Consider the following 13,865-nt stretch of genomic DNA (forward strand, 5'->3'; position numbering starts at 1 on the left):
CTCTTGGCTGAGGCCAACCAGGTTGATGGTATTTTTAAACATCTCAAAAAGAGCAGTACCCAAGGAAAACACCAGAAAGTCTCTGGCTAGTTGCCAGAGGATTGGTCGGCTACAATAAAGTTAATCAGTCACACATATGTTTTCTCCAGCTGTGACTGCATAACATTGGCCCAGGCAGGGAAAAAAAAAAAAAACCATCCCCTACAGCCATCATAAAATTGACTCCCTCAGGAAAACATCTCTAGCCACTAACATCTGAAGAGGAGAAATTCTATTGATGGATCTTCTGGAGCCAATATCCCTTGACCCAGGTTCGGTCTCAATTGGCCCCAACAACACCAAACAACTCGCCAACAATCCTTACCATCACCCTACAAGATTACCAGCAGAACACACTTGCTATGCACCATACCAGCCACTGGGTGTCACTGCTGCCCCCCACTGAATTGGAACCATAGAGCAGGGGAAGTAAAATGACCCCACCAGGCAGACAGGATCACAAATACATTTCCTGACTTCATCCTCCTTCCAGAAAGTAACAGATAGCCAATCACTGAGTATCCACCATGTTCCAGACACTCTCTGTACATCATATAATTTAATCCTCACAGCAACATCTCACAGCAACACCTCCTAATAACACCTTACTTAGCAGGTGAAGAAAATGAGATCCAGAGAAATTAAATAACCTACTCATAGTTTTTTAAAAAATAAGCAAGTAGGACAGCAAGTATTGTAACTCCAGTTTCATGCCAAATCCCATAAACTTTCCTTCCACTAACAATTCAGCCTCCCTTGAGATATCAGATTCAGTGTTATGGGCTCTGGTTAAATCGAATTGTTTTGTGATGACCCTCAGATGCTGGCAACCAGGAAGAAACCACTTGCAGGTCAGACTTTCATCAAAGAACAACCCCATCAGGCAGGGCTGAATAGGACCTCCCTCCCTGCAGAAACCATGGTCTAGTGCCCTCTTGTGGCTGAACATGGAACTGGGATGACTGCATCAGGAGCTCTCAAGGATGGTTTGGAGGGATTTAGAGGTCTACCAGTCACCTCCATTCCACTGGATTTTTAAATTATTCCTACAAGGGTTGGTCCTGGAGTCCCATCTGTGGCTGCCAGACTTGGTCTATTACAACAGCCAGAAAGAAATCAGCTAGTGGCTGGGAAGATGCATGGAGCACGAATAACAGTAAAACCACATGGGGCGGCATGTGCAAGGAGCTAGATGCTACTGAGCTGTCCTGGATGAAGATTCCTGGCATCTAAACTCTTGGGGTGGGAGTGAGGTGAGGGTGGGGAAGAAGGAAGGCTTTGCCTGGGACAATCTGCCACTTAGTATCCCAATGGGGTCTCTCCTCTGTGGGAACCATGATAATCTCCTTGTCCCTGTGGCAGACACGTGCTCAACCACTTCATCACCTTTTCCTAATATAGATCATCTTGGTCCTCCTGGTGCCTCCCTCAGCCTTGGCCCAAGTACCAGTTCCCATCATATAATTCCAAGCCCACTCTTCAAAGACTCAGAAATGTCTCTGCCCATCACCTCTTAGAAACTCCCACAAGCCCCTTGCCAGTTTGGCCTCTACACACCCATCATATACCACCATCTCATTTAATAATCATGACCACCCTATAAAGATGGTTATACTTAGCCCAATTTTTCAGATGAGGAAGCTGCAGCTCAGAAATGTTAAATAACTTGCCTAAGCTCACACAGAGACAGAGACAGGATTTAAACCAAAGGTCATCTGACCAAAGAAGCTGCTACTCTTCTCAATACACTGAGCTGCCTCTCAAAGAGAACAGGAATTGTTCCAGCTGAGCTTGCTATGTTAGAAGGTTAATCTGTCAAGGTGTGTAGGGTGAGCTGGAAGGAGGAGAGGCTGGAAGAGGAAGAACAGAGGAGGGCCATAAGAATTATTCAGGCAAGCATGGACGAGGTTCTGGAGTGTGGTAAAGGGAAGGAGGAGGGAACGAGCACTAAAAGTTTTGCGCGTGCATGCATGCACGTTCTCACTGAAATTCTTACAATAATCCTGAGGGATTTGATAATCTCCGTTTCCTGAGGTTTTTTATAATCTCCACTTTCTAGATGAGGCAACTGAGGATCCAGAACATTAAGCAGTCAGCCCAGGGTCATACAGCTGGTAAGAGGCAGAGTTGTGACCTGAAGCTGCACTTAGTAGTTGCCACAAGTAAGTATGATTGTATATGCAAATGACCTCTGTTCCAGTAGGAGGGCCACAAACCTAAGCTTCATTCTGCTCTCAACCTAATCAGCCTTGAAAAAAGAATCATAGATAAGAAGGTGGAAGAGGACTGACCCAAACAGAAAGGGCCCTGCCCTCAGCCCTCAGGACAGATTTGCAAGGCCTACCTGGGTAAACCCAGCACCCACCCAGCAGACCCAGGCCCCGAGGCTGCTGACCGAGTCAGTGGGGCTCATTCCTGGGCCAACTAGTTATGGAACAACGAGGCACCTGCTCAAATACAAGCCTGACTGGGGCAGACGGTGAGGGGCCCAAGTACTCACGGGAAGCAGCAGTCAAAACCAGCTGGCCCAGGGCAGGGCCCATTACCGTGACTGGCGAGACAGCGTCACATCCATTGCTTTATACCAAAATCCCTGAAAGCAGAGACAGGGGCTAGAGCATTTAAGAGTCTGCCTCCAAGATCTCAGCTCTGGTAAATGGCAGCACCTGATATTTACTGAGCAACTGCTTTGTACCTAGTAATTCCTAAACTTGGGAGGTGAGGAGACAGAGAGAGATGAAAGACACGCCCACACTTGAACAGGGGTATCAGACAGCCTGAGGGGGTACATAGAGCTCACTTCTCCCATGACAAAACCATCTGTCAACTTGTCTGCGTCCTCATCAAGACCGTGAACTCCTGAGCAGGAGCTTTGCCCCATTCATTCGTCTCCATCACTGCCCCTGCAAATGCACAGATCCTTCTGCATTCCCAGCAGACTTCCATCCACCCAGAGCACTCTCCTGGACATCTCCAGGAGGAAGCCATGAGCTCCTGGGTCAGAAAGACCAGGTCTGCGAGACTTACCTCACAGAGCTGCAGGGACACGATGGGGGCAGGGCCAGCTCTGCTGAGAGAGGCTCCACCTAGAGGAGAGCCGACATCCCTGGTCCCCCTAGCTCAGGAAAGACTCTCAAAGATGAGTTGCCAAGCATATCCCACCAGGCTAGCTCCACAACCCCAGCTCCCACCCTGCCGCAATCGTCTTGTGCGCAGCACTGCCCTCTGGTGGCCACTGCGGGTCCAGGCGCACACGATCTCGGCAGGCAGGAAGCCAAAGGCTTTAGGGTTTGTTTACCCAGACCTCAGACTTGCTGAGCACAGAACACAGGAGATGCACTTGTGCATGTGCAGGGACGCCCCCAGATGCACCCAGTTTACCGTGGGAGGCAGCCAGGCTTAGGACTGAGAAGCTACGATTGCTGCCTTCATCCTTCCCCTCTCTCAGCAGGAAGCTGAGGGCTCCAAGGAACCATGCTCCTTTCCCTGCCTCTGCCAGAGCCCACATCCCTCGGCCTCAGAGCAGACAGCAGCACAGGGCAGGGGGCTGGAGAAGCACACCAGCCAGAGAGGCAGGGCCCGCTGTTCTGGTCTGGCTCATGCCAGCAACTCCCTGGGCGATTGGGATACATAAAGTTACCTCTCATAAGCCACAAATTCCTCATCTATAAAACTGGGTGGCTACTAAGACCCTTTCCAGGTCTAATGATTTATGGTTTGCAGTCTTGATCTTCCTAATGCAAAATCCCTCCCAGATGACTGGAAATGGAAATAGCCAACATGGTACCTGATTGTTTACAAAGCCCCATCAAACATGTCATCATTGATCATAAGTGACCCTATGAGGGAGCCAGCCTGAAGATGGTAACTCCCAGAAATGGAAACTGAGGCCCAAAGAGGTTCCATGACTTGGCAAACTCATTCAGCCAAGCAGCAGCAAACTGGGGGTATTCACGCTAATGCTTGTCCCCAGTCTTAGGTGTGTTGCAGGACACTCCAGCTCTCTCCATGGGGACTAAGCCATGGCCATCTCCATGCCCACAGTTCACTCCCGCAGCTGCATCCCTGCAGGAGACAGATGGCTCTTCCTTGACAAACGAGGGCAGAGAGATACGGACATGAGGGAGAATGGGGAATTAAGGCCACTCACTTGAGAAAGGGGCAAAGCACCCAGGCAGACTTGGAATTCACCCTTCAGGAAAGATGCTCTAAATATCAGCTTCCAACTCTAGCTGCCCAGCACTTCAGCAAGCTACCCTTTTGTTCTGCATCCAGAAGCAGCCCTGGTACCCAAAGCTCTATCTGGTAGAAGCCACCCATCCCTCTCCTCACACCACCCCACCTCCACCCAGGCCCTCAGGCCCTTTCTGGCCATAGCAGCCAGGGGCATGGTCCCGCTGGCCTCGTCTCAGCCCACAGTGGAACTGGCTGGGACCCAGCCACCAGCTTCCTGAATCCCCGCCAGCCTCAGCTGGCACCTGCTCAATGGTGGGGTTGACCTGGCCTCAGAGGCCAGGACATCATGGGGTGGTCAAGGAAGCCTGGGGAGACGGCTTGGCTGGGACACAGCCTCAGGGGACCTGTCTATGGGGAAGAGGTCAGGAGAGACACCCAAAGCCTCCCCCACCGGTAAAGGCTTGTGACTCTGCGGTGGCCCCCACTATACCCAGAATTATCCCATTTGCCTTCCCGTCCAACCCCAGCCACAGCAATTCCCACCAGGGAACTGGAATGGTACAAAATAAAGGACCCTCTAGTTCTGCACATCAACCCTTTTATTCTGCTATTTAGTAGTAGTAACAGTCGTCATTTATCATAATAGTCACATATTCATGCATGCATGTGTATATGTATATGTGTATAAAATATTAGCATGCAAAAGAGTATAGCAAAAGGGTACAGGCAATATGGCTTAGCAGTTAGACACAAAATTGCTCTACCATTGACTGGCTGCGTGAAATGAAGCAACTCAAGTTCCTTCTTCGGACTCAGTATCCCCACCAAGATGAGGCTAATAACAGTACTTATCCCTCTGGGTTGTTGGGAGGCCACAATGAGGGATGGCATATAAAGAGCTCAGAACAGTGTCTGGAATGTAAGGGCTCAGAAAACGCTGGCTATTATTAGTTATCATGCACTGACAGCTTACGATTTGCCAGGTATGATACAAGGCACTGAATTTCAACAGAGCGCTGCTATAAGGTAATTATTCTCCTCATTTTACAGATAAGGAAATTGAGACCCAGAGGAGGGAAGCAGTTTATCTAAAGCTAGGGAGGGGCCAGGCCCAGAGTTGCCGCTGGAAACACCAGGGCACAGGAAGAGGGCAGCTGCCAGGGTCCTCCCCACACTTGGGATGTCTGGCCAGAGAAGGAATCGAACTCAACAGAAGCCCTGGTTCAGTTTCCTTCTAATTGGCATGGGCTACAGGCTGTGAGGAGCCCTGGGGCCACCAGCCTCGCTTAGTGGCTGCCTCTGGGGATCCTGGATTTGGAAACATCACCCCAGAGGGGAGACACAGTCATGGGGGAGGCACTGGCTTTGACAAAGTGCCTGAATCAGTAGCCAGGGAGGACTAGGAGAAGGTGGCACCTGCACCAACAGCAGAGGAAGCTCGGCCGAGAAGAGACATCTTCCAGCCACCCCCTGGCCTCAGGAAGTTCCTCCCCAGTAACATGCGGGAGGAGCTACTGCAGTGGCCCCTCTAGCTCTGGGTGCTGTGGAGTCTCACCCTTGGGCCTAGGTGGCCATTTGGAGATCATCTGGGAGGGTTCTGAGGGCCCCACTGGGCACCTCCAGCTTTTGCCTTGGTTTCCTGAAGTCCTCGCCCTTTATGATCCAACCCATCTAAGAGGAGCTGCCAATGTATCCAGAGCACAAGGACTATTTGTGTTTCCCAAAGTAGAGTCAGATGAAGCTCCAGGAGACAGATGACTTGAGAAGGTCACTCGGTCGGTCACCAACAGGCCTCCACTCGGCCCCTCTTAGACCTGCTTGCCAGGACACTCAGCCACCCTCCAATCAAGGCCTCCAGAGACATGCCATTCCCATCTTGGGAGATAAGAACTCTCCAGGTGAAATCACCTCTGGGTCTCCCTTCCCACCACACCACGATGTGCCCAGCTGAAGGGCCAAGGGCCAGTAGAGGAGGGAGCCCCAGACCAGAGAGGTGGGGCAGCGAGAGGCACCCCAGAGGAGGGGCCAAAGAGACTCGGGTCCTCCTTCTAGACCTTTCCTTTCATGAGCCAAGGCAACTTAACCACGTGGGGCTCAGGTTGTGCTGTTGTGCTTTGTTCATCTGTAAAATGGGACTAATAATCCCTGCTTAGGTACCTCAGGCAGCTGTTCCAAAAGTAATCTCAACAGCTGTTAAATGGAAAGCAGGATATAAATGAATGATGAGGACCTTATTAATGGAGCTGAAAAATCTGCTGCCTGGGGACAGAAGGCAGGCTCCGGTGGGCACTAGGACACTGTCTTTTGAGACCAGCCCACAGGAGGGGGTGAGTGGGGCCTTAGGAATCTGACAGGGAACCGACGGCCCCTATTGCCCCCAGCCCAATGCCTTCTCACATTCCCCCAGCCCCCTAGCTTAGCAACCCCTCCTTAGAACAGAGCCAAGAGGGGGAGTCGGGGGCTTCAGGGTGGCCTCTCCTGCCACCAATCTCAAGCTCAGACCCTTCTGTCACCAGAAGAGTAGGCACCAAGCTCTTCTGATCATGTAGGCTTCATCAACTAATACATTTTATCTGGTAACCCCCAATATTCACATTATTTATATTGCATGCTTACATATCTTCAATCCATATATTAAAAATTCCTTTTATTGAGGTAAAAAATAATTTGAAATAGAAGCCCTACCATTTTCTCCTTGCATCTAGCAGCGGCCCCTGCCCCAGGGATGAGGGAAGGACATCCCCTCCCTGCCCTGAGCTCAGAGTGGGGCGTGGGGAGCCAGCCAGCCGGGGTCAGGCCTCTAGGGAACGCTGGCAGCCCCAGCACTTTCTTGTTAAGTGTGGCATTTGCTCTGGGCGTTAGTTGCACTTTCTGGAGGCCTAGAGGTTTCTAGAGTGGGAGAGGAAGGAAGGGGAGAATGGCCAAAGCCTGTCAGGCAGTGCCCTCTGCTCTCTTCCTAACCTGCCTACCCCTGGGGCTGTCACCTGGGTGGGCCCCAAATCCCAAAGGAGGTGCCCTTAGAAGCTCCATCCAGTGGCCTTGCCAGGCCTCCAGGGGTGTTCCTTGGGCCCTGGAATGGCATGTGTCCGAGCCAGGAGGGACATTGTGCTCCGTGGCCTCAATTCACAGTGGAATTAGACTCAGAAAGACTATACGCTGCTAATAAGGCTCACAGAGGGTCAGGCGCAGGGCCAGGGGTGAACCCACGTGTCCTGACTCTTTCCCTAGTCCTACCCCACCACTGGCCGACTGGAGGCCACCAGGGGAGGCTGGAGCTGGGGCCCAGCAGCCCATCACAAGCCGCGCAGTGGAGGGCTTGAGACGGGGCGGGGGCAGCAGCAGAGATGTTATGATATTGGCAAGGCCTTCCCCAAGAGAGGGCTGCAAGCTACCCACACTCCCACCCAAAAGCCAGCAGGGCTGGGGGCCTGCTCCCTCCCCAGAGCCAGAAGGAGCCAACAGACAGACAGGCAGAGCCAGGGTGGAGAGCACCTCCCTTCGCAGAGCACTCACTTCAGCTGGGCAGGGGGACAGGCAGCATCTCCTGGGACCCACCCCACCCCACCCCCAGGCCAGTTGACAAGCATTTTCCGAGCTCCAGCCAGGCTGGGCTGGTTTTGTCCAAAGCGGCCATGTTCTCAGGTACCCTGGAGCTCCAGAGCTGACGTCCTAGCCCCGGGGTACACAGCCAAGGACTGACCCAGGGCCCACCAGCAGCCCCAGCCTCCATGTGAACTCAGGGCCTCTGGAGTCCAGGGTCCCAGCTTTCATCCTGGAAGGACCTCATCCCCCAGGACTGTGCTGCCCTCCCTTAAAGGCCTCCCAATTCTCTGCCTACCCTTCTGACGCCTAGTCCCAATGCTGGGTCTCCATGACACGTGACACGTGACTCACACACCTGCCCAGGTCCTAGCTCTCACTGGTAATCATCATGATTGGGTCTCCCCTTGATCCTTAGGCTGAGAATCAAGGAGCCAATACAGCAACCAACGCCCCAAATGATCCATGACCCAGCCAGGGGAGGGCCTAAGAGGAGGGGAAATAAAGGGTCCAGATGGCCGCCAAACCCCAGAGACCCTAGGGTGGCTGGGGTGAGACCCAGCTGGAGGCTCCTAGTGCCACTCAAGAGCCCAGGGTCTTGGCAAGCCCAGGAAGCCATCCCCAAGAACGCTGGCCCAGGTAGCACACAATGCCATCCTCTCCCCAGTGATCTTTCTAACAGCCAGAGTCAACCCAGACAGCTCCCTCCCAGCCACCGCCCTCCTGCCTTTGTGATGTCACAGTGAGGACACCATGGATGAAGCGTTTTGCTGGCAAGAGGCTGGGCCTCCTGACCAGAAAGAGGCCAAAAGGGAGGCACCTTTGGAGCAGCTTGGCTCTCAGAGGGGTGGAGGTGAGAGCCACACTTCCGCCCTGAGGCCATGCAGCTGATTTCCCCCTGATACTAACCGGGCAGCCAAGTGGAGAGGCTGCTCCTCACCAGAGGCAGATCTCAGCCAAGCCCTGGAGAAGTCACCAGAGCCACCCCACGTCAGCCCCAGGAAGCAGAACCACAGGCTTTGCTTTCTCTCTGACCCCTCTTAAAGCTCAGGTGCCATGTGTCCAGCACTTGAAGGGAGTCTTCAGGATACCACAGGCCAAAATAGATCAGCAAGCCTGAGAAGAGGAGGGGGGAGTCTGTGGGGACCCAGTGGCTCCAGACCCATCCCCAGGTTCCCTTCTCTGGGCCTGAGGGAAATCCAGCTTCTGCCCCCAGCCTCTTCCTCACACTCCTAGAGTCTGCCCAAGGCAGCACCAGCACCAAGCGCTTCAGGCTGGTGGGGGACTGGGGACCGCAGGAGCCCACATCTCTGGCAACAGCAGAAACCTGAAGAATGCCCATCTCTCCAGCAAAGCACTGACCTCCTCCTAGGCCACACTGAAGGAAGGCCCCTCCCCTGCTGGGACAGCTCCTCTCTGCCTGCAAGCCCCTGCTTCATGCCTGCCCTCCACGGGCAGCCCCCCAGAGTGGTGGGCCTGGGCTTCAGCACTGGGTAGTCCAAGGTTCTAAACCAGGCTACTCCCCTGGGCTGGGCGCACCTGGGAAAGTTCCTTTACCACCCTGAGCCTCCATTTCCTCAGGCATAAAATAAGGAGGGCAACATCTGCCACCCAGGGCAAGTACAGTCCCCCTGGCTCTCTGGACTCAGGGACGGACGGCTGGGCCCTTCCCCGGTTTAGTCAATACCAGCCACAGATATAACAGGGCACTGGGGAGAAGATGGGGCAGGAGGGGTCATCTGACCCATGACCTCCGACCCTCCCCCATCTGCCTCTCCTTGCGTTCCTGTGGGAAACCAGCTCCTTTGCTCTTAGGTGTTGAGGTGGGTTTAGGGAAAGGGGTCATGACTTCCAGCCACAGAGTCAGAGCAAGGACGGGGGACACTCACAGAGGGGATCCCAATCTATTTCCTGCTCACTGTTGCCCCAGCTGCCCCCCTGGGGCCCTCCAATGACCAAGGGGTTAAGAGGCTGCTCCAAACCCCTCCATCACCAACCTTTCCAGCAGCCGCATCTTGGAACTTCAGCCTGGAGAGACCAACCCAACTCTTCCCTATCAAACTGCTTCTGCAAGCATCATTTACAGAGGAGCGACACGACACCTCCGTGTGGCTCTGAAGAGCCTACGTGATTGTAACCATGCCTGCCTCCCCACAGCTTCCTACAGATACAACAGCCTTCCATCAGACAGCAGGCTGGCTGGGGCACGCCGCTCCCAGAGACACACAGTGGGCACCCAGGGCACTGTCCCTCCAATCCTTGGCCCATCCAGTCCCCTGGAAATTCCTAGGTGTGCCCCTGAGCCCTTGAACCTGCCACTAAGCCCCCCACCCCCACCCCCAGCCTCTCCAGTGTACTTCCAAGTCTGAGTTTCCCTGACAATCCCACTCTGGACCCTCCTCCCTGCATGCTTTCACGCCGGAATGCCATGGCCTGCAGGGAGTGAGAGGCAGGATTGGCTCCAGCCTGTTTCTTCTGACCTCCTCCCTGTCCACCGCCCCCCATGGCCATTTATCGTGTCATCTCTGGCTGGGTTGAAGGGTGTCGAGGGGGCAAGTGGCAGAATGGGCAGAGCAGGGATATGGGTCGAGCCTGCCTCCTGGGCTGGAGTCAGGGGCATTTCCTGGGTTGTGCATTTCCCTCAAACTGTTAGCTGCCAGAGCTCCAACGGGGTCTCCATCGAGCCAAGAGGGCCAGCAGATTTTTGGAAGGGGAAGGTAGGACTGCAATTCCTCTGGGCTTTGCAGCCCCATCACACTGGGGCCAAGGCAAAGGGGAGCTGCTGATGCCTGGGAGAGCAGCGCCAAGGGCAGATCTGGCCCATCTCTATTCCGCCCAAGGGGTAAAGGGTCACCCCAAATGTCTTCCTCTGATCCCAGCCAGGACTTCGTGCAAACCCTTCTCAGCATCCCACCCACTCCCGCAGGTCCCCAAGGGGTGGGGTACCTTGGAGGACAGTAGGCATGAGCTATTTCCCGAACAATCCCAGTGCCATCCATGCCTCCTTCTGGCGTGGCAGGATGGGAGGGGGTCGCCTGGCCTGGTGGGCTCCCCAAAGCTGAGGTGGGTGGAAGACAAGATGGGCAGCCTCGCAGGTCCCTGAGCTCTTGCTTTCCCCGCTTCCATGCTTCTGCTCCTCCCGCCCCATCCCCACTAAAGAAAAATAACAAGAGAAAAGAGCAGGCCACCACAGGCAGAACTAGACAAATGTCAGTCAGAGTTGGCTTTTCCAAATAAACGGATCTGCACGATCACATATCCCCTTTCCCTAAAACACACACCCTGTCCTCTGCCTGCACCCTCCTGGCTCGGAATTATCCGAAGCAGTTAGCAAAACCCAAACAGGGAAGGGATCTGTAGGCGCCCAGATGCAGATGAGGGTGGGAAAAGGGGGTGTCTCGGAAATGCCCAAAATGGGGTTGGAGAGGGCGGGCTGGAGGGAAGGGGAAGAGGTAGGCGTCCATGACGGCCTCGACACGTCCAAAGTCTCCCCACGAGCAGCCAGCTCCAACTTGTTTACCTGTCAGCACGTTTTGCTGTTTCCAAAAGGAAATTGTTAAACATCTCGGCTGGGTCGTGAGCAGTCCCTATCTGTCACCTTCCCTCTGGGCTAAGCACTGCCGCCGCCGCCGCTGTCGCCGCCGCTGCCAGGGAATCGAACCTCGTCTACTTTATTCCACTTGAGCGTGGCCAAACTGTTGCTATTTAGTGGGGGGCAAAGAACCCGATTCGCATCCTAAACATCAGCCAGCAGCGGGTGGGGGCGGGGGCGGGAGCTGGGCCCCGCGCGCCCTCGGCGGGCTGGGGTCCTCTCCGGAGAGAGTCACACATGCATCACCGGATCGCGCCTCGCCAGGGCCGGAGACACCTGGAATACGCAGCCCGTGAGCATCTCCCGAGCCAGAGCGAGCCTGACGCGCGCCCGGCGGACGGCGGGCAGCGGCGAGCTGGGGCGGGCGGAGGGCCCGCTCCGCGCCGCGAGCGGTGGACAGGGCGACGCTGAGCCAGCGGGGAAGCGGGCTGGGGAGCGGCCGCCTGACTTACATGGAAGTGATGTTCCTTGAGATGTCCGTGATGTTGATGTTGGCGTTCCCATTGCTGTTCCCTGAATCCTGCCCTTCCAGGAGCGGGAAGAGGTTCCCATCGTCCGGCCGCCGGCAATTGATCTCCGTCTTGCTGCAGACACAATTTGCAGGGCAAGCCAGCACAGAGCCCACATAGTCCAGCCAGACGCTTCCCAGCAAGAAAATCCTCCAGAAACTACACTTGGCTGGGCAAAGAGAGACATCCATCTCCGATCGCTGCTTCTAAAAAAGAGGAGGAGGAGAGGAGAGGGGGGTGGGGTGGGGGGAGTGGGGAGAGCAGGGGGGGAAGGAAACAAAGACAGCAAGGGAGGGGGGAAGGGGGAGGGGGGCCTCTGCCTTTGAAACGCCGAGCGATCAGATGCAAAATCCTTCAGCGTCTGAAACCATCGCGGCCGCCGCAGCCGCCGGGTGGGAGCCGCGGGGAGCGCCTAGTGGCGCGTTCTGCCGGGCATGGTGGCCGGCTCGGCGTTCGCCGGCTCGCCGGGTCCGGGGGCTCGGGAAGCGAGCCGCACTCTCCGACTCCCGAGACTTTGCAGGGTTGCAACAGACGGTGGGGAGGCAAAAAGAAAAAAGGAAAAAAATGGTGCTAAAGTCACCAAGTCCCACCTACTGGGCAGAATTAAAACGGACACACCTGCAAAACACACATTCACACACACTCACACACACACATATACACACACACCCGGAGCCCGGGGGAAGGAGGAGGAGGAAGATGCAGTCCGAGCTGCAGCAGCCGCCGCTAATGGCTCTCCGCGCGCCTGCAGAAATGTACAAGTGCTCGGAACCTTACGAAACGCACGGGTTATCGGAGCGTCTTTCACGGCTCCCTCCTTCCCCCTCCCTCCTCCCCTCCCTCCTCGCAGCCTCCTCCCCCCGTCCCCCGCCCAGGCTGGGAGCGGCAGAAGAGCGGAATCTCCCCCTCCCTCTCTCCCTCTATCCCCTCCCCACACCCCTCTCTCTCCTTTCCCGTCCTCTCCCTCTTCGCTCCCTACCCACCCACCCACCCACCCACTCGCCGGCTCGCGGCTCTCGGCGGCTCCGCCACCCGCAGCAGCGCAGCCGCCCGCACGCCTGCTCCACGCCCTGCGGCCCCGCGCCCGCTCGCCGCAGCCAAGGGGAAACCGAGACCGAAGGGAAAAAGTTGCAGTTGGGATTGCGAGGGTCGGGGCTGAGGAAGGGGAGTTGACGAGCTGGCTGCGCGACGCGGAAGGGCGCTCTCCTTTCCACTTTTTGGCCCTCGCGCTGCCCGGTTTTGCTGCAGTCCGGACCGCGGGAGGAAGTGAAATGAACGCGGCCAAGGTGGCCGGGGAGTGCTCCCAAGCCCGGGTGGGGGGGCGCAGGCTCGCGGACGGCGACAGGGGGAGCCGGGAGCGCACAGGAACCCCGGAGAGAGCCCGGAGCCAGGGAAAGGGGCCGCGGACGTGCGGTCCTTCGTCTGAACGACACTCATTTCCGTAATCAAGAGTCCGGGGAGCCGGGCTCGGCTGGGAGGGGACCCTGCTCCTCCTTGGCGGTGGGTTTTTTCGTTCGGCCTTGGGCAGGCAGGGAGCGAGAAAGCAAGGAACGAGCGCCGAAAGAGCTGCGCTGCGGGGCCGAGGTGGCCCGGAGCGAGCCACGCGTGCGAGAGAAACGGCCAGAGAAATTGAGATGCAAGGGGCATTTTTTGGCAAGCGCCACGCCAGCACTGTCAGAGGCCGGCTTCTGGGGCTCGGCTCTCTCGGATGCGCTGCGCTGGCTGCCGGGTGAGGGGGCGGGCGGGCTGCTTTCCCCGGAATCGGGGTCGCAGAACCTCCCTCCTTCCCTCCCACACAGGCACCCCTTCCTGGTAGGGCGTAAAGCAGGTGCAACCCTAGACGCGAGCTCAGATTCTGTCGAGAAGACAGTGTCCCCGCTTTTTGCCTTGGGTATGTTTTGGTTTTTTGTGTGTGTGTGTGTGTGTTTTTTTTAATAAAACGTAAAGATGCCAAGTGTGAGTTGTTGGCTGAGAAAACCCGAGCATTCGCTGTCAGGAAGGAAAAGAAA

General features: G+C 55.9%; 1 protein-coding gene across 7 annotated transcripts in view; it reads right to left on the bottom strand.

Annotated features, from left to right (window-relative positions):
- The window catches only part of NTRK3 (neurotrophic receptor tyrosine kinase 3), a 358,606-nt gene extending 345,950 nt beyond the window's left edge, over window positions 1-12,656 (bottom strand). For 3 of the 7 annotated variants that reach the window (XM_037832995.1, XM_037832994.1, XM_037832990.1), the window contains exons 1-2: window positions 12,177-12,656; window positions 11,800-12,062 (exon numbers count right to left, since the gene is read on the bottom strand). In XM_037832995.1, the coding sequence (XP_037688923.1) occupies window positions 11,800-12,047 (248 nt within the window). In that variant the 5' untranslated portion in view covers window positions 12,048-12,062; window positions 12,177-12,656. The remainder of the gene's footprint in view (window positions 1-11,799; window positions 12,063-12,176) is intronic. The other 4 variants (XM_037832992.1, XM_037832993.1, XM_037832997.1 and 1 more) reach the window with 4 other exon arrangements.
- Window positions 12,657-13,865: the final 1,209 nt, after the last annotated feature.

The sequence above is a fragment of the Choloepus didactylus genome, chromosome 4 (assembly GCF_015220235.1).
Source record: "Choloepus didactylus isolate mChoDid1 chromosome 4, mChoDid1.pri, whole genome shotgun sequence".
Lineage (NCBI taxonomy): Eukaryota > Metazoa > Chordata > Mammalia > Pilosa > Megalonychidae > Choloepus > Choloepus didactylus.